This window comes from Mustelus asterias, chromosome 7 (genome assembly GCF_964213995.1).
Source record: "Mustelus asterias chromosome 7, sMusAst1.hap1.1, whole genome shotgun sequence".
NCBI classification, from domain to species: domain Eukaryota; kingdom Metazoa; phylum Chordata; class Chondrichthyes; order Carcharhiniformes; family Triakidae; genus Mustelus; species Mustelus asterias.
In genome coordinates, this window is record NC_135807.1 from 123,966,449 (window position 1) to 123,988,644 (window position 22,196).

Sequence of the window (22,196 nt, forward strand, 5' to 3'; positions counted from 1 at the left end):
ACACAATTAATCATCTATAACCTCGGAATCTTGGTTTGAACAAGACGCTGATGAAACTGGGAGAAAAGACACTTTATCATTTCATGGCATTTAATGGGAGAAATCTCCAGGGTGCGAATGCAGTCGACCTCAAATTGAATTCCCACGGAGCAAGTGCATTGAATAGAAAACAATCTCATCTAAAATAGGCAACCACAAGGTGCTTTGAGAAGTATGTGATAAGTACTGGTCAGGCATGACGACAACTTAACATTCATTTATACCGTGTCGTTAATGCAAGGCACTTAACACAGGAGTGAATACGGACAAAACTGTACACCGAACCTCGTACAGAGATAAAGGCAACATTCCACGGATGCTGGAATCTGAAACAAAAACAGAAAATGCTGGAAAATTCCAGCAGGTCTGACAGCATCCGTGGAGAGAGAATAGAGCCAACGTTTCGAGTCTGGATGGGTCAGCTCTGACGAAGGGTCATCCTGACTCGAAACGTCGGCTCTATTCGCTCTCTCGTACAGAGATATTTGGACAAGAGATGTGCAGCTTAGGTGGATTGGCCATGTTAAATGGCTCCTTAGTGTCAGGTGGATTGGCAGGGTAAATGCATGGGGTTATGGGGATAGTGCCTGGGTGGGATTATGGTAGGGGTGGGCACGATGGGCTGAATGGCCTCCTTCTACACTATAAGGATTCTATGATGCCAAGAGGTAGGATATAAGTGAGAGTGGTTTAAAGGTGGAGAGAAGTGTAGCGAGGTAGAGAGATTAAGGAAGAGAATTCCAGAGTTTAGGGCTTAAGAACAAAGAGAACAAAGAACAATACAGCACAGGAACAGGCCCTTCGGCCCTCCAAGCCCGTGCCGCTCCCTGGTCCAAACTAGACCATTCTTTTGTATCCCTCCATTTCCACTCCATTCATATGGCTGTCTAGATAAGTCTTAAACGTTCCCAGTGTGTCCGCCTCCACCACCTTGCCTGGCAGCGCATTCCAGGCCCCCACCACCCTCTGTGTAAAATATGTCCTTCTGATATCTGTGTTAAACCTCCCCCCCTTCACCTTGAACCTATGACCCTCGTGAACGTCACCACCGACCTGGGGAAAAGCTTCCCACCGTTCACCCTATCTATGCCTTTCATAATTTTATACACCTCTATTAAGTCTCCCCTCATCCTCCGTCTTTCCAGGGAGAACAGCCCCAGTTTACCCAATCTCTCCTCATAACTAAACCCCTCCATACCAGGCAACATCCTGGTAAACCTCCTCTGTACTCTCTCCAAAGCCTCCACGTCCTTCTGGTAGTGTGGCGACCAGAACTGGACGCAGTATTCCAAATGCGGCCGAACCAACGCTCTATACATCTGCAACATCAGACCCCAACTTTTATACTCTATGCCCCGTCCTATAAAGGCAAGCATGCCATATGCCTTCTTCACCACCTTCTCCACCTGTGGCTTAGGCCACTCTATACGAAGGAATGACCTGATCAATTTTCAGCAGTTATATAAGAAACAAATTTTAGTTGTGCAAGACAGAAATTTAATCCTGATAAATATTACCCTTCAGTATGACAAGATAAAGGCCAAATAAAGAAATCTCCTGGTAACCAGATTCTTTTCTTAATAAACTGAAGGATTAACCACTGAAATTCATGACTATAAAAAACATCGCAATTCACAAACACAAGCTCACTGGAACAAACAAAAAAAGTGAAGGGCTCAACAAAAAAAAATACAAAACCCAAGATTAAAAATTGGAACCCTAACATCACAAAAATGATCCCGTTCCCAGTCAGGGTGAATGAAATTCTTGAGCTTCACTGATCCCAGTGAGGTTGTCACTTAAACCCTTTGAATGGATTCACTCATAGTTAACTGAATCACGCAAATAAAAGATCTCAACATGGAGGTGCCCCTTCCATCACCAATTGTGTTCTGTCCATATATTTTTTTTTTTAAGGGCTCGAGTTATCAACTTTTAAAAATTAAGTTTATAGATATTGAAAGCATATTTACATCTGAACGTACAATTTGAGAGTAGGCCATTCAGCCCTTTGAGCCTGCTCCACCATTCCATAGGATCATGGCTAATGTGATTGTAACCTCAACCCCCCATTCCTGCATAACCCCGATAACCTTTCACCCCCCCCTTGTTAGTCAAGAATCTATCTGGTCCTGCCTTATAAATGTTCAAAGGATCTACTTCCTCCGCCTTCTGAAGAGAGTTCCAAAAACTCACGACCCTCAAAAGAAAAAATTTCTCCTCTACTCAGCACAGTGGCTAGCACTGCTGCCTCACAGCACCAGGAACCCGGGTTCGATTCCCGCCTTGGGTGGCTGACTGACTGTGCGGAGTTTGCACATTCTCCCCATGTCTGCGTGGGTTTCGTCCAGGTGCTCCGGTTTCCTCCCACAGTCCAAAAGATCATAGAATCATAGACTTCCTACAGTGCAGAATGAGGCCATTCGGTCCATCAAGTCTGTACCGACCACAATCCCACTGAAGCCCTACTCCCATAACCCCGTGTATTTGCCCTGCTAATCCCACTGATACTTAGGGGCAATGTAGCACGCCAATCAACCTAACCCACACATCTTTGAACTGTGATGTGCAGGTTAGGTGGATTAGCCGTGCTAAATTGCCCCTTGGTGTCCCAAGATGTGCAGGTTAGGGGGATTAGCAGAGTAAACTGGGTGGGGTTTCAGGGATAGAGCACGCAGGCTGGGCCTGGGAAAGGTACACTGTCGGAGAGTTGGTGCCGACTCGGATGGGCCAAATGACCTTCTTCTGCACTGTATGGATTCTATGGAACGAGCGAAGTCTTAATTTTAAAGAGTGACCCCCCTCTCCACATCCACCCGGATCTTATGTTTCAATCAAGTCACTACTTACTCTTCTAAACTCCATATTTGTCCCGCCCCTGTCAAGCTTGGTCCTAACTGTGTACAGTGTTGGGTTTAGAGGGGGTGACAAGAGAAATTCCCCAACTTTGTCACCAAGACTGCCTGGAGTAGCAGAGCTTCTGCACTTCACAGAATCAGAGCGAGATTATTTGATTGACAATGAAGGAATTCAATTGCACTGACCAATTATTTAAACTGACTAGGTTAACAAGCAGTTTACAAGTTACGCAACGGCAGAATGAGGTTAGGTGTCAGGTGGTGGTTCCTCCCCCTCAGAGAACAATGAAATTCTGAAATGTGTTGCTAGATTGTGTGATGAACACTGGTTCGGGAGAACTGGATCCATTTCAGGCGGAGGCGGAGATTGTCTTGCGGAGGTGGGAGGTACCTTGTAACGTATCAGGCTGGTCTCCCGCACTAATTTGTGATTGCCTGATAATGTCATAGAATCCGTAGAGTGCAAAGAGAGGCCATTCGGCCCATCGAGTCTGCACTGACTCTCTGAATGAGCACTCCGCCCCCCCCCCCCCCCCCCCCGTAATCCTGCACATTTTACCATGGCTAATCAATCTAACCTACACATCTTGGATCACCAAGGGGCAATTAAACATGGGCAATCCACCTAACCTGCACATCTTTGAAGTGTGGGAGAAAACCAGAGCACCCGGAGGAAACCCACGCAGGCATGGGGAGAATCCACACAGACAGTGACCCAAGGTTGGTCCATTCAATGTCTATTTTCCAATTATTGTTTTCCCCACTGCCATCTCCGGTGTTGAGCTCTCCCAGGAGATTAATGGCTCTGGGGGAGTGAGGAGTGTTTTGTATTAAAGCACAGGATGCTCCAACAACGAGGAGCAGACGGATGGGCCATTGGGACTTCCCGAGGCCATCATTCTTTACATGTATAGCGACTAGAGCGGCAATTTGCATCACCTTCAACTCCTCACAAAGTTTCCTATAAATCTACATTTAATAAAATTCTGATGCTTAAGTTGACAAAAAATGCATGGACACTTGCACACAAGCTGGTAAAATGGATCTGTCTGTATGGAGTTTGCACATTCTCCTCGTGTCTGCGTGGGTTTCCTCCGGGTGCTCCGGTTTCCTCCCACAGTCCAAAGATGTGCGGGTTAGGTTGATTGGCCAGGTTAAAAATTGCCCCTTAGAGTCCTGTGATGCGTAGGGTAGAGGGATTAGCGGGTAAAATATGTGGGGGTAGGGCCTGGGTGGGATTGTGGTTGGTGCAGACTCGATGGGCCGAATGGCCTCCTTCTGCACTGTAGGGTTTCTATGATATTCTATGATCTGTTCCCTCGGCCTCCCCTCCCAAAGACAAACTGAACAAAAATCATAGAATCATAGAATAGAATCCTTAGAGTACAGAAGAAGGCCACTTGATCCATCGAGCCTACACGGACAACAAAATGGCTAATTATCTTACCTCAAATCCCTGAATTTATAAATCTTCAGGCACTGCTGTCAAGGCAGTCCCTCAGAAAGACTCATCAATTTTTTTTTAAAGAAGAGTGTAATAAACGGACTGTGTTGGGAAAAATGTACAAGATGTAGTTAACCAGCAGGTCAGAAAAGAAACGCCTCGGACAGATACCGAACCTTCTCCAGGATAATAAATATTTAGACAGTATTTTCATCATGAAAATATGAAAAAATGAAAAATGGAACAGCGTGATGTGGAGTCAGGAGATCAAACGTTGAAAGAATCATAACTGATCTCCATGGTCTTTTAAACTATGAAATGAACAGATACTCTGAAGGTTTTAATCTAAATATATTTAGAGACAGCTCAGTGTCAGCCAATCCACAAACAGCAACCGTATAGAAATTTTGTCAATTGAATCTCAATATTCTGCCAACACATCCTTGGAATTGAATGAAGAACACTCCAGCTGTGATCTGAGCTTCAGTCACGTACACAGTTTTAATGCTACAGAAGTAATCATATGGTTTAATGGGAGCTGTGCTATTTGTGCAGGAGGCACTGGAAAAGGACACGAGATGCAGGGGGAGGCACTGGCGTAGTGGTATTGTTGCTGGACTAGTAAACCAGGGACCCAGGGTAATGCTCCCGAATCCCACCACAGCAGATGATGAAATTTGAATTAAACAAAAATCTGGAATTAAAAGTCTAATGGTGACCACCAAACCTCTGCCGATTGTCGTAAAAAACCCATCTGGTTCATTCATGTCCTTTAGGGAAGGAAATCTGTCGTCTTTACCTGGTCTGGCTGACACACGGTTCCTGTCCACAACAATTGCACTCGGGAATGGGTAATAAATGCTGACCCAACCAGCTGACTCATGCCATGAACAAATTTTAAAAAGCAGTCCATGTGATATCAGCATTTAATAAAACATGCTTTAGACTAATTATAATTGCTGCCCAAGATTTATTTTTGGTGTTTTAGTTGGTAGGTAAATGTCTTTGCAAGAAAAACTGCATTTTTCTAAATGTTGCCCTCAAGCACTGGGAATTGTACTGGAACAGCCAAGTCCACTACGACTCTCACCAACTTTTACAGATGCACCATAGTAAAGCATCCTTTCTGGTTGTATCACAGCTTGGTGTGGCGCCTGCTCTGCCCAAGACCGCAAGAAACTACAAATGGTCGTGAATGAAGCCCAGTCCATCACGCAAACCAGCCTCCCATCCATTGACTGTCTACATTTCCCGCTGCCTCAGCAAAGCAGCCAGCATAATTAAGGTCCCCACGCACCCCAGCCATTCTCTCTTCCACCTTCTTCCGTCGGGATAAAGGTACAAAAGTCTGAGGTCACGTACCAACCGGCTCAAGAACAGCTTCTACTCTGCTGCCATCAGACATTTGAATGGACCTACCTCGCATTAAGATGATTTTTCTCTGCACCCTAGCTATGGCTGTAACACTGCATTCTGCACTCTCCCCATTCCTTCTCTATGAACTGTATACTTTGTCTATATAGTGCGGAAGAAACAATACTTTTCACTGAATATCAATACATGTGACAATAATAAATCAGATCAAACCAGTCTGGCCAGGATATTTGATGATGTGACTAAGCAGGACCCTGTTCTTGTCACATCCAGCTTTCCAACAAATAAACAGCGAAAACCTCGGACCTTGTCCGTGGCTGGGATTCTCCGACGCCGCTGCAATGAATGGAGTTTTGGCCAAATTCTCCATTCTTGCTGACAGTAGTGGCGGCCACAGACGTGATCGGAGATTCCCACCCATTGTCCAGATGCAGCGAATAAAGGGACTCTATAATCGCTGCTCCTTCATGGTCACTGTCTAACCAGCCAGCAGTCTCCTGCCTCTTTCCATCCATATTGCAAACAGAAATCCCAACTCCTGCACCACCAGAGACCAGACGCTGAGTATGGCGTATCTAACAAAGGACCTGAACTTCGCCACAATGGATCGTTCCTGTCTGGAAGGAACTCCTGGATAACGACACAACTGAACCCCAATCACCCTCACTGATCGCACCTTCCCCTCCCCCAACAACGTCCCTCTGGCACCCCCAAGCCCCCACCACCCAATAACCTGCTCCAAAATCTCTCGCCGACTCCTGCCATGACCACTCCTTCTCCCCCAGCCTGACCCCGGTTCAGTTCAAGACATTGCACCTCTGGAAGGGTAAACTGCCATTGTTCGGGTACAGTAGAGATCCAGGAGGTCAAAGAGTTAAGTTATGAGGATAATTTGCATGGTAAGTTCATATCCCCTGGTACTGAAGGTATGAAGGGTGATCTAATTGAAAAGTTTATTATTATAGATTTGCTGGAATAAATCAAGAGAAATATTTCCCCTGGCAGAAGTCCAAATCAAGGGAGCATAACCTTAATATAAGAGTTTGGATAGTCAGGGGTGACGCCCGGTAGCGCTTATTCTTAGAAAGAGATCACAGAAATCTGGAATTCTCTCTCTTTCCCTCAAAATGCTGAGGGGCAATATGGTTACTGAACTAAGACAGGTAGATGCGGAGTTAAAATACATAGAGTCAGAGTTTAACAACACAGGAAAATCAACCAAAATTTAATTGAATGGTAGAACAGGCTGGAGGGGCTGAATGGCCTCCTCCTATTGATCGTTCTCAGCTGACTTTCACATTCAGACAAAAAAAATTACGTGCCAGAAAGCTAAAGGCTCTGGGTGGCACAGTGGTTAGCACTGCTGCCTCACAGCGCCAGGGACCCAGGTACGATTCCCGGCTTGGGTCAAGGTCTGTGTGGAGTCTGCACATTCTCCCATGTGCGTGGGTTTCCTCTGGGTGCTCCAGTTTCCTCCCACAGTCCAAAAGTCGTGCTGGTTAGGTGCATTGGCCATGCTAAATTCTCCCTCAGTGTACCCGAACAGGTGCTGGAGTGTGACGACTAGGGGATTGTCATTGCGGTGTCAATGTAAGCCTACTTATGACATGAATAAACAAACTTAAACTTTGTCCCTTGGAGGAAAGGAATATGAACATCTGATTGGAGAGTTTAAATCAGAACATGTATGTCAAATGATATAACTGTGTGTTCCTCTCCTAATTAAAGAAGTTGGGAATTGAACCTGGGTCCTTGGTGCTGTGAGGCGGCAATGCTAACCACTGTGCGGCCCTCAAAAAGAGTCTCCCCACAGAGATGAAATATACCCACTTGCTCCAAAATCCGCATCAATGATAACATCTAATTTATTCCAATACAGTCTATCCATTAGCCAGGCACAGAAACCAGTTTACCCAAATTCCTTTGTGTAAGGAACACCTGTCTACTTTTCCTCATGAACTGGAGTACGTGGACAAGGGTTTGCACGGCTCCATATGGAATATTTCCGAATGTAGAAGGTAGGTCACTGAGACATTTGCAATCAGGAAACAAGGGGGAGAGGGAGGAAGGGAATAGAGGGAGGGGGGGAACCTGAAAAATACTCACCAGCTGCGAGCTAAGTCGGGTTTGCCACATGTCGGCTTGCTTTGGGTTCAGATCAGGACTTGGCAGACCCAGTCTTGATGCAAGAGCCTCCACGTACCCAGCAAGTCTGAAATCATCATTTAGAAACAACATTAGCTTTCATCAGATTTGCCAAATACTGATTCCTAATGGTCACTTACACGGAATGGGGAAAGAATGCAACATGCAGCCAGCTCCCAGGCCTCTGCCAATGGCTTGTCAATTAGGCTCATGTGTGCACACAACAGCTCACAAGGATGATGATGTTTCCAGCGGCAGGGTGGTTTTGTTCATTACAAGCCTTTAACTCGGTGCGAGGGCTGTGGGGTGACATCCAACGGTGGGAGAGGTCAAATACTTTCGAGACAACACAAAGAGAGGTTCGCCCCGACCTGGCAGAGGGGGAGAGGCTTTGAAACAGGCCAGTAATTGTGGAACTAATACTACAAGAATGTTTTTATCCCAGTGACAACAGAAGCTCAGTATCCCTCGGCTTGCAGTAACTGACAGCACTCGAATCATTTGTAATTGTCTGCTCTAATTCCGCTCATAATGGCCAGCACTGCTGCCTCACAGCACCAGGGTTCAATTCCAGCCTCAGGTGACACTTGTATGTGGAGTTTGCACGTTGTCCACCTGGGTTTCACCCCACACTCCAAAGATGTGCGGATTAGGTGGATTGGCCCATGCTAAATTGCCACTTTTTGTGACAGAGAGATTAGAAGGGAAAATACATGGGGTTACGGGGATAGGGTCTGGGTGGGATTGTGGTTGGTGCAGACTCAATGGGCCAAATGGCCTCCTTCTGCACTGTAGAAATTCTATGATTTATAAGTCTGTGAAATCCCCATTTCAGATTCAATTCCTGTGCATCACCCTGACAGAATCAGATTGTGTGGCTTCTCGCTGCTGGCTGTAATATATTGTCATTGGCATCACTCAGTTGATGCTCTGATACCAATCCAATTATTCAGGCTACCTTTGTACAATAACCTTGCTTTCAAACCGTAACAGTATCCCACAGTGTTTCAATCACACTTACAGCCATGAAGAGCACAGATATCTGGGAATACTTTTTAAAACATTGCTCATGGGATGTTGACGTCACTGGCAAAAAAAAAACTCCCTTGAGAAAGTGGTGGTGAGCCACCTCTTTGAACCCCAGCAGTCCGTGTGGTGTTGGTACATCCACACTGCTGTTGAGCAGGGAGTTCCAAGGTATGGACCCAGCAATGGTGATATAATTTCAAGTCAGGATGGTGTATGACTTGCATTTGGTGCTGTTCCCATGCGCCTGCTGCCCTTGACCTTCGAGTGGTCTAGGTCATGGGTATAGAAGGTGCAGGCGAAGAGATCTTACTCCAGTGCATCGGGTAGGTGGTGCACACCAGTGCCACTCGGCACCAGTGGTGGAGGAAATGAATTTCAAAAGGTCGCTTCCGAGATAGAGTCATAATGGACTCGAAACATAACTGTTTCTCCCTCTGCCTTGTTGGGTAGATATCAACGTTCTACTGAAATGGTTTGGCTTGCGGCACAGTTGGTTCTGGGCCATAGGTCTCCAGTACCACAAACCAAGATATTGTCGGGATCCACAGCCTTAGCTGCATCCTGACTGCACACCAATCGTCTGAGCCAAAAAACTTAATGATTGGTATAGCAAAATACCAGCACGGTGGCACAGTGGTTAGCACAGCTACCTCACAGAGCCAGGGACCCAGGTTCGATTTCCGACTTGGGTCACCATCTGTGACACTAATAAACTTTTTAAAACTTTATATATATATATATATATATATATAGATGCCCTGATTAAAAAGTTAAATGGCCAAAATCTAGATGGAATAGCTGATTTACACTGAAGTTGACTAAATCTGGTAAAAATGAAATCGTGGCTATAGTACACACACTTGAAGTTTAAGTACCTCACTGCCTTTTGGAAAAAATACCCTGGAGCTGGATGCAGTGCCATCGAGGAACCACATCACACTGGTAGGAAATTGGGGAAATATATAATAAATACTCAATTTTCAGTCCTCGTTATTCAAGTGCTTAAAGATATTCTTACCCCAGACCAGCCACGTCGGACACAAGGTTGCCAAGTGCTGCCGCTGTTTTGTTGGAAAAACAAAAAGAATCAGTTGAAATAATAACACAAAAGTTCAACAAGTTCAATCCACCGTTGGAAGTAATTAGATTACACAGCTTTATTTCTACGTAAACCTGCCCTCTGCTGTAGACATGACGCCGAGGTGTGGCTGCAGCGGCCATTCTTGACAGAACAAGTTGTCTGAGGGTCAATCAGGACCAACGTAGTTGACCTATTCCCTGCCTGACATTTAAATGTGCATGCTCACTTTGCAGCAGGGGTCACTGAAAAGCAATTACAAACAGGAACGCTGGCCGGCTTCTAGTCCCAAGACACTGTGAGCAATCGAAGGATCTTTATCGCTGCCTGGCTGCGAACAGCGACCTCAGCACAAACTGGGAGCTGAACTTGGGATTTTTGTGTAATTGCCTTATCCACAATAACTGGAAGGAATGCAGCCTTGTTTAACATGAAAGACTCGGCTCAAGTTCACCAATGGCTGGATTTAACAAAAAGTCAAGACGAGATGAGGTGAACCCTTCATCAGAACCTTAAAATGTTCTGCACATTCTCACAGGCCAATCTTGGAAACAAGCCAAATTCGGCCAGCAACTAAACAATGGAAGCTGGTATCCAAGACTGGTTCTCCTGCCTGTAAACCGGTGTTTACAGGGGGCAGAACTTCATGGAGGGGATAGGGGTCTTGGCTGCCTGTCAGTGAGGGCCAGCAAGAGTCCCACGTTGCTGTTTTTTGGGAAAGACCCCCCCCCTCCCCCACACACCTTATTCCACTCAGGCACTCAAACTCCAGCCTCCTCTGGTATCAGGTACCCTGCCGAGAGTTCTATTAACAGCAGCAGTAAGGTGGTGGCTACTGCGATAAGACACCCACCCAAGACCCAGGATTGTCGCTGGATCCCAGTCCATCGTTGGGCGGTGGAAGGGGGAGTTGAGGAGCGGAGGTCACCGACGAGGAGATTGGCAGCAAGGGCAGTGGGTGGATCCCAGCGGGGACCCCCTCCGCCCAACACCAGATGCCTTGATCTGACATCAAGCGCCTTTGAACAACCGTCTCCCCAGAAGCTCACAAACAACACCCCCGTGTCTGTTGTCTTTGCTTGTCTGCCTGCCACTAGGTTCATACCAGTGGTGACAAGGTGAGGCCCTTAAGTGCCCACAAAAGGACCTAAATTTACCATAGGGCAGGAATGTCAGCCATGGGGGCCCCCCTACATGAACAATCAGGGTAGGGGTGGGAAGGTGCTGGGGTCCCCATCTGTGTAAACACTTTCCATCCTTCAACTCGCCTCAAGGGAGATCACAAGGTGGAACTTGAAGAATACATTCCTTCACTTGCAGAAGAAAAAAAAATCACAAGTGGATGAAAGACCAAAGAGGATAATCAAAATACTGAGGGCAATATATCAAATACAACGAAGAATTCTCAATGCATCGTCCTTCAGAAAAAATTAAGAGTTTTTATTAAAACGTGCATTCTCATTAATTTTAAACATTTGTCAATTAATAGATTTTTTATTATCCAAAAATAATGAGCAATCATTCTTGTAACCAAACCCATGTCCATTGCTCTAGATCACCAAGATATTCAAACCCCCTGTATTCATTCCTTGGAATAGACGTAGGCAGCACTTGGTAAGGATTTAAGATGATTTTCTTTATTGAATAAAACTTAAACTTACTATGACAGAAGCAGAGAGAGAGAGAAGTTGGGGACTGGCTTCACAGCCAGGCCCGTACAGACTTGAACTCAAACCTCACACTGGGCCGACTAACTAAACAGATAACTGTTACTACAATATATGAATTCTTATCTGTGTTATTGAAATTGCTGGTACAAACTGTCTCTCTAACTTTCATGAACAATTGGCAGCTTTGCTCTTTTCTGCTAACATTGTAGCATGCAGTCAATTTCAAAGCTCGTCCCAGAATTCCCAGCTGATTTTAAAATGTGGCCAAGTTCGCTTTAAGGCTTAGCACAGTTAGTTACACAGGCAGAAATCGCTTAAAATGAAGCAAACCATACAAAGGAACCCACACCCCCTCTAAAACAATCTCTATAGGCAACGGGCTGGATTTAATGCAGCCCATCACAACAGGAAACATGGTGGCGAGGCACACTCAGAGCAGGGGCTGCACGTCAGTCTCCTAGCGACAGGAAAACCTCCTGTGATTAAGATTAGCGACAGGAAAGGGCCCCTGGAGGAACTAATCTGCTAATCCGTTGGGTTGGCCTGTGCTCTTCTGGGTGGGGATTCTTTCAAAGGCATTTACTGTCCATCAGAGGGGCCCAGCATTGGGTGCAATTGCAGCGAAGCACAATCCGTTAGATGTAAGGCAAGAGGATAGTCAGATTGTAAAGGCAAATGGCTCACTAAGCAGAAAGGAATCAACTACCACAGAAGGTTATATGCAGTCAGAATGGAAAGCCTATCAGCAACATATCTTGCTCACTGCCTATTTTGAGGCTCAGGCCAATCTACACTGTCATTTTGTTCGGTGGAGTCTCTAAAGTACTGCCCTATATTCCTTACAAGGCTCAGGAAGCCATCCATCACTTTGGGGATTGGTGGGCGGACCAATATCTAGGAGCCTGGAAAGAGGTGTCAGGCTGGATTGGAAGAGGGTGAACAGGGATTACTGGGTTGGTAATGGGGCTTGGGAGGAATGTGGTTGGGAACATGTGGGGTGGAGTCAAAGGACTGGAGCACGTGGCAGGGTGAGTGCACTGGATCGGGAGAGGAGGGAGGAATGGAACTGAGGCGGCCGGGGTGTGAGAGTGGCGGGAGGAGGAACTGTGCAATGGTGGTTGGTGGATCAGGGCTGTAGATTTACCACAGTTTTTGCCCATTCACAATTATCAGCATCTGTCATTTTATGCGTCCATAAACATTGCTCAGGATGTCACCTATCCTTGTGTCATCAGCAATTGGCTATGTGACTTCCTTTCCCATCCAAGTGCTAATGACTGCGGTGAATAATGGACAGATTGATACAGATCCTTACTGGACACCACGAAGCCCATCCCACCAGTTAGAGATCAGTACATTATCCCTCCCGTCTCCCTGCCAGTTTCCAAGCCAGATTGATCATTTGCCTTTCACTTGCATGAGCTTCAACCTTAGCCCAACAGCTTTGTAGGAGGGACTTTATCAAATGCCTTCTGGAAGCCCAAATAAATAACATCCATAGACATTCCCTCGTCCAGTACTCTAGTCACCTCCTCAAAACTTCCACCAGTGTGTCAGACGTGGCTTTACAAATCCAGGTTGGCTCTCTGATCAGCTTAAAGTTTTCAAGCTATTTATTCACCTTTTACTTAATTATAGACCTCAAGTAATTTCCCGATAAAGGATGTTGGGCTAACTGATTTTTAATTCCCTGGTTTCCCTCTCTCTTAAATAGTGTGGTGACATGCACAACTTTCCAACCTAAAGGAACAGCTCCCAAATCAAGAGAACTTTGGGAGATTATGGTTCATGGTTGGGGCATCAATAACATTCTCATTGACTCCAATAAGCCCTTGGAATGAAAACCATCTGATCCTGGGAATTTTGCGATACCTAATCTCATTATTTTCTTCAATTTGGCTTGTATTAATTTTGGTGAGTCCCTGTCCTCGATCTGATGTCAGTTTAGAGGTCATAGAGGTTTACAGCATGGAAACAGGCCCTTCGGCCCAACTTGTCCATGCCACCCTTTTTTTTTTAAAACCCCAAAGCTAATCCCAATTGCCCACATTTGGCCCATATCCCTCTATACCATGTAACTATCTAAATGCTTTTTAAAAGACAAAATTGTACCCGCCTCTACTACTACCTCTGGCAGCTTGTTCCAGACACTCACCACCCTGTGAGAGAAAAAATTGCCCCTTTGGACGCTTTTGTATCTCTCCCCTCTCGTCTTAAACCTATGCCCTCTAGTTTTAGACTCCCCTACCTTTGGGAAAAGATATTGACTGTCTATCTTGTCTATGCCCCTCATTATTTTATAGACCTCTATAAGATCACCCCTCAGCCTCCTACGCTCCAGAGGAAAAAGGTCCCAGTCTATCCAGCCTCTCCTTATAACTCAATCCATCAAGTCCCGGTAGCATCCTAGTAAATCTTTTCTGCACTCTTTCTAGTTTAATAATATCCTTTCTATAATAGGGTGACCAGAATTGCACACAGTATTCCAAGTGTGGCCTTACCAATGTCTTGTACAACTTCAACAAGACGCCCCAACTCCTGTATTCAATGTTCTGACTGATGAAACCAAGCATGCTAAATGCCTTCTTCACCACTGTGTCCATCTGTGATTCCACTTTCAAGGAATTATGAACATGTACCCCTAGATCTCTTTGTTCTGTAGCTCTCCCCAACGCCCTACCATGAACTGAGCAAGTCCTGCCCTGGTTCAATCTACCAAAATGCATCACCTCGCATTTGTCTAAATTAAACTCCATCTGCCATTTGTCAGCCCACTGGCCCAATTGATCAAGATCCCGTTGCAATCGGAGATAACTTTCTTCACTGTCCACTATTCCACCAATCTTGGTGTCATCTGCAAACTTACTAACCATGCCTCCAATATTCTCATCCGAATCATTAATATAAATGACAAATAACAGTGGACCCAGCACTGATCCCTGAGGCACACTACTGGTCACAAGCCTCCAGTTTGAAAAACAACCCTCTAGCTTCTGTCAAGAAGCCAATTTTGTATCCATTTAGATACCTTTTCATTGGGATTTCTGGCACACTGACCTCTTCCTTGACTGAAAATATTGATGCCAAAGGAATTATTCAACATAATTGCCATTTCCTGATTTTCCCTGATAATATCGTAGCCCACTCTTTCCATAACAGTTTCAACAAAACATCCGACCCCAGCTCAGAGGATTGCAAACCTTACCTAAAATATATCGAACCTATGTTCTATCGAAATGACAATCTATTCCAGATGTTTGCTCTAGTGGAATAATGCTAAATCGTCTCTCTCGGACAGAAGCAGCATTGGGAACTGTGCACATTCCCTGATATGAAGGGACTCTGCCCCAGAGATCTTCCATTGCCAACTCAGCTGTTTTGGTGAATCTTTTAAACAATAATTACCAATTTATTCTTCCAAAAAAAAGGACAAACATTTAACAATGTGTTGACAGTAAAAGTTTATTGACCGTCTGGGTTTTGCATTGCAGCTAATGCAGTGACTAGTTTTCTGTGATTGTAAAGCTTTTACAATCCAAACCAGGATGTACAGCCTGCTCTGTATTTCTAACAGCTCTCTAAAACAAAATCCAGCACAGCTTCTTCCCTGCTGCCATCAGACCTTTGAATGGACCTACCTTATAAAACATAAGAACACAAGAACTAGGAGCAGGAGTAGGCCATCTGGCCCCTCGAGCCTGCTCCGACATTCAATAAGATCATGGCTGATCTTTTCGTGGACTCAGCTCCACTTACCCACCTGCTTAATTCCTTTACTGTTCGAAAATGTTTCTATTCTTGCCTTAAAAACACTCAACGAGGTAGCTTCAACTGCTTCACTGGGCAGGGAATTCCACAGACTCACAACCCTTAGGGTGAAGAAGTTCCTCCTCAACTCAGTCCTAAATCTGCTCCCCCTTATTTTGAGGTTATGCCCCTTAGTTCTAGTTTCACCCGCCAGTGGAAACAACCTCCCTGCTTCTATCTTATTTATTCCCTTCATAATGTATGTTTCGATAAGATCTCCCCTCATTCTTCTGAATTCCAATGAGTATAATCCCAGTCTACTCAGTCTCTCCTCATACTCAACTCCAGAAGCAACCTGGTGACTCTGCACCCCCTCATATTAACTTCTATTAAGCTAATCTTTCTCTACACTCTAACTATGACTGTAACACTATATTCTGCATCCTCTCCTTTCTTTCTCCCCTATGTACTCTTATGGGTATATTTTGTCTGTATAGCGCACAAGAATCAATACTTTTTACTGTATCCCAATACATGCGACACTAATAAATCAGTTCAATCAATCAAGTGTTAATTGTATAGAAAAGGTGAAAGGAAAACTGGTAGATTGGTCGAGTCACATTTCAATCCGTCATTTAGGCCACTTCATTAGCTTGTACAAAGACCCTTGCGTGCCAAGTAAAAACAGGAAGCAGCATTCATAAACAGAACTGCACTAATGATGTTTTCTTAATTGCAGCTCCACTAAGAATGATTGGGTTTCTCTAAAGCTACTTCCTCATTTTTGGAAATAGCTTACTATCGCAGAATTGCAGGAGAGGACTCACTAAACCAGAAGGCACGCCCAGCACAAAAATATTTATTTTTCATGCTATGATTTAGCGCTATGCGCTGCAAGTTATTTTCAGAGATGGAATGGATGGTGATATTCCTTGTGGATATCATGAAATGCCAGGTATACCCGCAACCGAAGAGAAAAATCGATTTCTTGACAAACATGAGCTGACATACATTTTCCAAGTACACGGACATCTACGGTCAGAAATTCCAGGCAAAGTATTAAGTAAAGAGCCACAGCTGTCTCCATAGCCCCAGGTTAATGGTGCAGTTTGACAGCCAACAGCAACGAGTTGGGTTAGGAACCATCAAGGAATAATGGAGGTACAGTGGAGATGTAATGATTTGTCTGGAAGTTAGGCCTTTTGTGAACTGCTTACAGAACACAAAATAATGGGAAAACAGCCTGCTTCAGAAACCTAATCATTCTTCATCAGCTACCTGCCAGACAGACATATCTTGTGTTGAGCAGTAGGGAACCTGACTAATTCCCATTTAAATGCCACAAGCCATTATTTGCTACACTACTGAGAGAAAGGGAGATGCGACTGGCTCCATGAGATTGAAGAATTACAAAACCATAGGGAGAAGGAAAATATATTCTGAAACACACAAGACCAATCAAGATCCAGAAACAATACAAATGCCTCCCGCGTTGGGCAAAAACTATTTCAAAAATACTTACCAGCCATAGTAGAAATTCCAAAAATAACTCCGATGGACAATTCTATCTGCGTCCCCTGAGAAAAAGAATTAAAATCAATATTATATCAAAATATTTAAGTTATTTTCGCTTTGCACAAGTGATCACCCATGTCTTTCTTTTCCAAATCATTCTTTTAAAAGTGCAACACAACACCTGATGTTAATGTATTTTCCAACAGAAAATATTCTCCAGCATTTGATCAGAAGTATAGCCTCTCTCCAACCCGCACCACCCCCCCACCGCCCCCCTCCTCCCCACCAGGAGTGTTTCACTCCAGCAGTGTTTAGTATAGCTCCCCACTTGTGAGGAGCTAGCAGCCCAATCCAGTTGGAGTGCAGGGAGGGCAATCGAGGCCCCTCAGAGTATCGGGTGCCGGGAGTTGCCCCCGTGCATTGTCACCTTGGCAGTGCCAGTCTGGGCCCTCTGGCACTATCCAAGGGGCAAAGTGCCCAGGGGGGCATATTGGCACTGCACATCAGGCATTGGGAAATGCCAAGCAGGCGGGGCCTCGGGGGGGGGGGGGGGGGGGGGGGGGGGGGGAGCGCGATCTATAGGGTTGGGGGAGGGGGGGGGGAGAGAGTCCCCGCTGCCACTCTACATTTGGGTTGAGTTACAGGGGGAGGGAGGCAGGCCAGCGATCGGGGGACATGGGGCTGGCCAGCAATCAGGAGGTCGCCAATGCGAGGCCACTGTGCACGCACCCACCTCAGCACTGACAGATCGGCACATGAGCAGTGCTGCCAGCCTCTCCAGTGGGAATAGGCCCACTGATTTTCAGCGCGATACACACGAGTGCACTCTGCAGTGCAGAGTGTGGGAGACTCATTTTGAAACTTCCGCTGAAAAAAACCAACGTGATTTACTCCAGTTTTTATGCGAATTCGACATTTAGCATCTTTTTGGGGGAGAATTGCCGCCCCTTTACCGTCTGTCTGAGACCTCTCTTTAGTCTATCCCTCTATAAATTACTTTCCAAAACTTATGAAAACTAGAAGGCAAAAGGTGAAAAACAAATGTTTGCCAGATGTTACATAAGGTAGACAGGTCAGGGTTGGCCAATGTAACTGACTGGAAGGTGCACAGATGTGGTCAGAAATAATCCACTCTTCCAAAGAAGGAGCTGACCTCTACTCCATGCAATCAGGTGTCACATGACTGAAGCTAAGAATCCCTAAAGGTCTGTTGAGTTCAAACTCACGTCCTGCCCGCTCTGTGGAAAGTGCAGGATAAGCACATCGCTTTGCCACAAAACAAACTGATCCCAGAATTACAGCACAACAAACTATCAAGTCCAACCGGCCTGTACTGATGCTTGTATGCTTCATACAAGTCTCTCCCCATCTCAATCTAATCCCAGCAGTAGACATTTGCAATTAGAGTGGAATCACCACTTTTAAAATGGTCACTTTAAGATTAGTGTCTCAATGATAAGGAATGCAGGAAGAGACGCAGGAGAAGTACTTACAGCAACAATCATTATAGCGTTGTCCAGGAAACCAAATCCAACAAAAGGTATTGCACTGTGAAGAAACACTGTAAGATTAAAAAGAAACATGAAAAGTTTTCCTTAATCAAGGCCCCAATTATAAGCTATGATACTGTTGTTAAATTGTACTACACAGGAGCACAAAAAACTCTAAACAGCCAATTCAACTTCTACTGAAAACATTCGTAATCTTATCAAAACCAAACGGCACTGAGTTAATACATTTTACAAAATTTATAGATTTACGTATAAAAATGCTTAATTGTAAATTCAGATATCCCGGTGGCATCTAAAGGAACATCAGTCAGATGACCGCACGACATCGGTTTCACTCAAATGATTTTACAGGAAGCTGTGGGAAAACTACAATTGCTTTTTTCTGATTAGCATCTTATTTTCTTGCTCCTTCCTACATGTTTAATTTGATAATTCTGCAAAGGAAATGTATGACATGCCAACAGTGGGAGGGTATGGTTGAAAACACCATCAAGATACTGCAATAGGATTCATGTCAGTGTATGCGAGCGTATGTGCGTGTGCATATGAGAGCGCGCGTGCGTGCATCCAGGTGCAAAGGAGACTTCAGGTCAACTCATACTTGGATAATGCTGTTAAATTAAATTCCACACACAAGAGGTTCGATCCATAACATTTTTTTTGGGAATGGATATTTCAATTCAGCGGAAAGAATTCCATCCAGACACAAACTGGTGGGCGAAACAGCATCTCCTGCATTCCATCAGCTGGAGACAATGTCATTCCAATAGACATTACATTTCCGTATGAATAAATACTACTCCTAATGGGCTGATCTAAGTAAGCACAACATCTTTAACTGCTGGAAACTCATACGGCTGGTTTGACTGGCAGCTAACTAGCCAGTCCCTAGATAGGTAGCAGAGAGTAAGATGTCAAACCTTTGGTTTCTTGTCCAGCTGAGGAAAGAAGAGGTCAGAAACAATGTTTTCAGAGAGTTGGTAAGGAAGTCAGACAGAGAGCAGATTCCCTGCATAAACTTAATGTCACTTGGAGGCAAGGAACATATTATTTAGATGGATGTATTTATCCCAATGGTGACCGGCTTCACGTTTTCCATGTTAGATGCAACATTTCAGTGGAATCACAATTCCCTATAAACACTATGCTCTTCATTATCAAAAGTTAAACAACTTATCATTGGGCTGCGACAGTATGCTCATATCCCAGAAGAGATAGAAGCTGGGGAATGTGGAAGATTACAATGCCCAGTTCACATCATAAAGAATTTAACTGGATATCTGGGTAATCTCGCCTTTCCTTCTCTATGAATGGTATGCTTTGTCTGTATAGCGCGCGAGGAACAATACTTTTCACTGTATCCCAATACATGTGACAATAATAAATCAAATAATGACTAGATATTGAGTATAATGGGGGCAAGGACTGTGCATTGGCTAATTGGCTACACCGAACTCAAAAGAATATCAGCTACAGGCTTCAAGTTTTGTTGAGCACAATATAAATAAAACTGAAGTGTATTTTGTTGCACACAGGTGAAGGATGCAATGGTTATAAAAGGAATACGTTACCATATCTGCGCTGTGCTGATGATGGAGGCTTAATTTCCATTTCTTCTGTAACAGAGAAAAGGGAATTATTAGGACCTGCATAAATAAATGCTACTGCGAAATGACATTAAAAAGTACACATCCAGAACATGCACTGCCATGTAACACAAAGCACTGAATTCATGAAGGTGATAATGTACTAAACCTTTGCAATCTCATTCAGGACAAGAAATCATCAGTCCATTTTGTAAAGTGTCCAAATTTCAGGGGAGTGCCATCATCATCATCCATCACGGTTTTCCCATGTGGCAAAACTTTAACATGACTTCCAGCTTGAATCATTGGCTGAAATAAAAGCAGCCCCGGTGTCGTTTCCCTACTCATTTGTCTCCATTGCCTGCGACACCATCTAAATTGCATCCATAATGAAAGGAATTGAGCAGAGGGCACTGTTGAGTCTACATAAAATGTTTCAATACAATATACAATTGAGATTCCACCACAAATGGCAACAAGTCCAGAGCTCAGATTAACTCTATTGCCAAAGTCAACATGTTAAATCTCAAAGACATTATCTGCCCCTTACATGCTTGATTAGACTTAACAAACGGATGTTTTCTTTTTCCAAACAAATATTGGTACCATTATTCTTCTGAGGAGAGTAGTATATCTGTACTGCCCGACGCTGCTCCTTCGTTTTACAGTGCTCACTTTTAAGGCATCACCAATAGATATTTAAACTGCCGTACAATATCCAGGGAAAACCGGTGTACAAATCAACATGGCAAGTGTAATGTTTACACAACTGATTCCTCTCTAACCCATACAAAACCTTACCATTGCTTCAAAACGTTCAACTACTTCAACATTTTTCTATTAATTCAATCCCTAACCTCACCGTGATTAACTTCAGGCCTTGACCTTAAAGAAACTCTTATATTTGGAATATCTTCTATTTAAAAAAAAGTTAAACCTTAACTTCTGATTACATATTTCACACTTCTACTTTTCAATCACAGTTTACATCTTGAACGTCAGTGACATTACAGAGGTTCACTTACTGATTCTGACTGTGGAAGGGTCTCGAATTAATAATTTAAAGCCACTCTACTTCAGCCGTGCGTATTTTTCAACTCCTCCACACATATGAACTCAACAAGTTATGCCATTTCCCCCCCTCAGGTGAGGGGCTGACTTCCTTTGTCCTGTCAATATGCATGGTGAGCCACCGGGAGCATTCTCCGAGGCAACTGATGGGAGAAGAAACTAAGTATCTAATCATCTAGATTAGGATTGGCATTGCAGAAGTGTGCTTATGAATCAGAAGGGTGTGGATTCAAGGCCTGCACCAAAGACTTGAGCACGTAATCTAATGGTAGTACAGTGCTGAAGGAGGACTACACTATCGAAGGTGCCATGTTTTAGATGAGACATTAAACTGAGGCCAAGTGCCTATCAGTTGGATCTAAAAGATCTCCTGGTACTATGTCCTGCCCAGCATTTAGCCCTCAAACAATGTCAGCAAAATAAATAAAATACTAAATACTGCAGAGATTGGATTGTCTAAACTATGGGAACATGCTGTGCGCAACTGGTTTCCTACATTAAGACAGTTTGGGATGTCCCAAGGTTACACAAGGCACTGTATAATTTATTTTTCTTATCTTCTGGCGCACTCAGGGAAAATACATGATCATTTGATTTCCCTTCATGAAGCACAATGTGTAGCTTTCACTCAGACTTGTGCCTGGTTAGTGTGGTCTTTGGATTGCAGCAGAGGCTGACGGGAGGAGAGAATTTTGCCAAATTTTAATTCATCCTTCTTTGTCCTCCTCCCACACCCCCAACCCAGGGCCATGCCTTCCCTGTCCAAGGAGCAATCCTTTTAGTTCCTTTTAGCTCCATGGAATAAGCTGGGTGCCTGGTGGGTATGTCGAATTAACTTAAAGGTATTTGTGCTTTACTTTGAGTCATAAGCAAATATGCCTTTTCTGACTTAATAAAATTCAAAGCCACCTTGTTGACGGAGCTTGCAACTTCGAACAGCTCAAATTCTGTCATGGTCTTTTAACCTTCGGTTCACCTATGAAGTTGCAATTGCGTTACAGGTTAGACGTCATCAATAAATATATAAACTAGTCGTTTTGCTGCATTTGGCCTATCCCAATTATCCCTTGTAAGATGCATACAAACAGTAACTGTTAGGCAGCGTTAACTACAATTTTACTAACTTCTA

The 22,196-nt window shown here is 44.3% G+C and overlaps 1 protein-coding gene across 2 annotated transcripts in view; it reads right to left on the reverse strand.

Moving 5' to 3' along the window:
- The window catches only part of tmem65 (transmembrane protein 65), a 61,631-nt gene that overhangs the window by 7,213 nt on the left and 32,222 nt on the right, over positions 1-22,196 (reverse strand). For both annotated transcript variants that reach the window (XM_078216750.1, XM_078216749.1), the window contains 5 exons: positions 19,982-20,026; positions 18,393-18,460; positions 16,907-16,961; positions 9,908-9,950; positions 7,822-7,927 (listed from right to left, as the gene is read on the reverse strand). In XM_078216750.1, the coding sequence (XP_078072876.1) occupies positions 7,822-7,927; positions 9,908-9,950; positions 16,907-16,961; positions 18,393-18,460; positions 19,982-20,026 (317 nt within the window). The remainder of the gene's footprint in view (positions 1-7,821; positions 7,928-9,907; positions 9,951-16,906; positions 16,962-18,392; positions 18,461-19,981; positions 20,027-22,196) is intronic.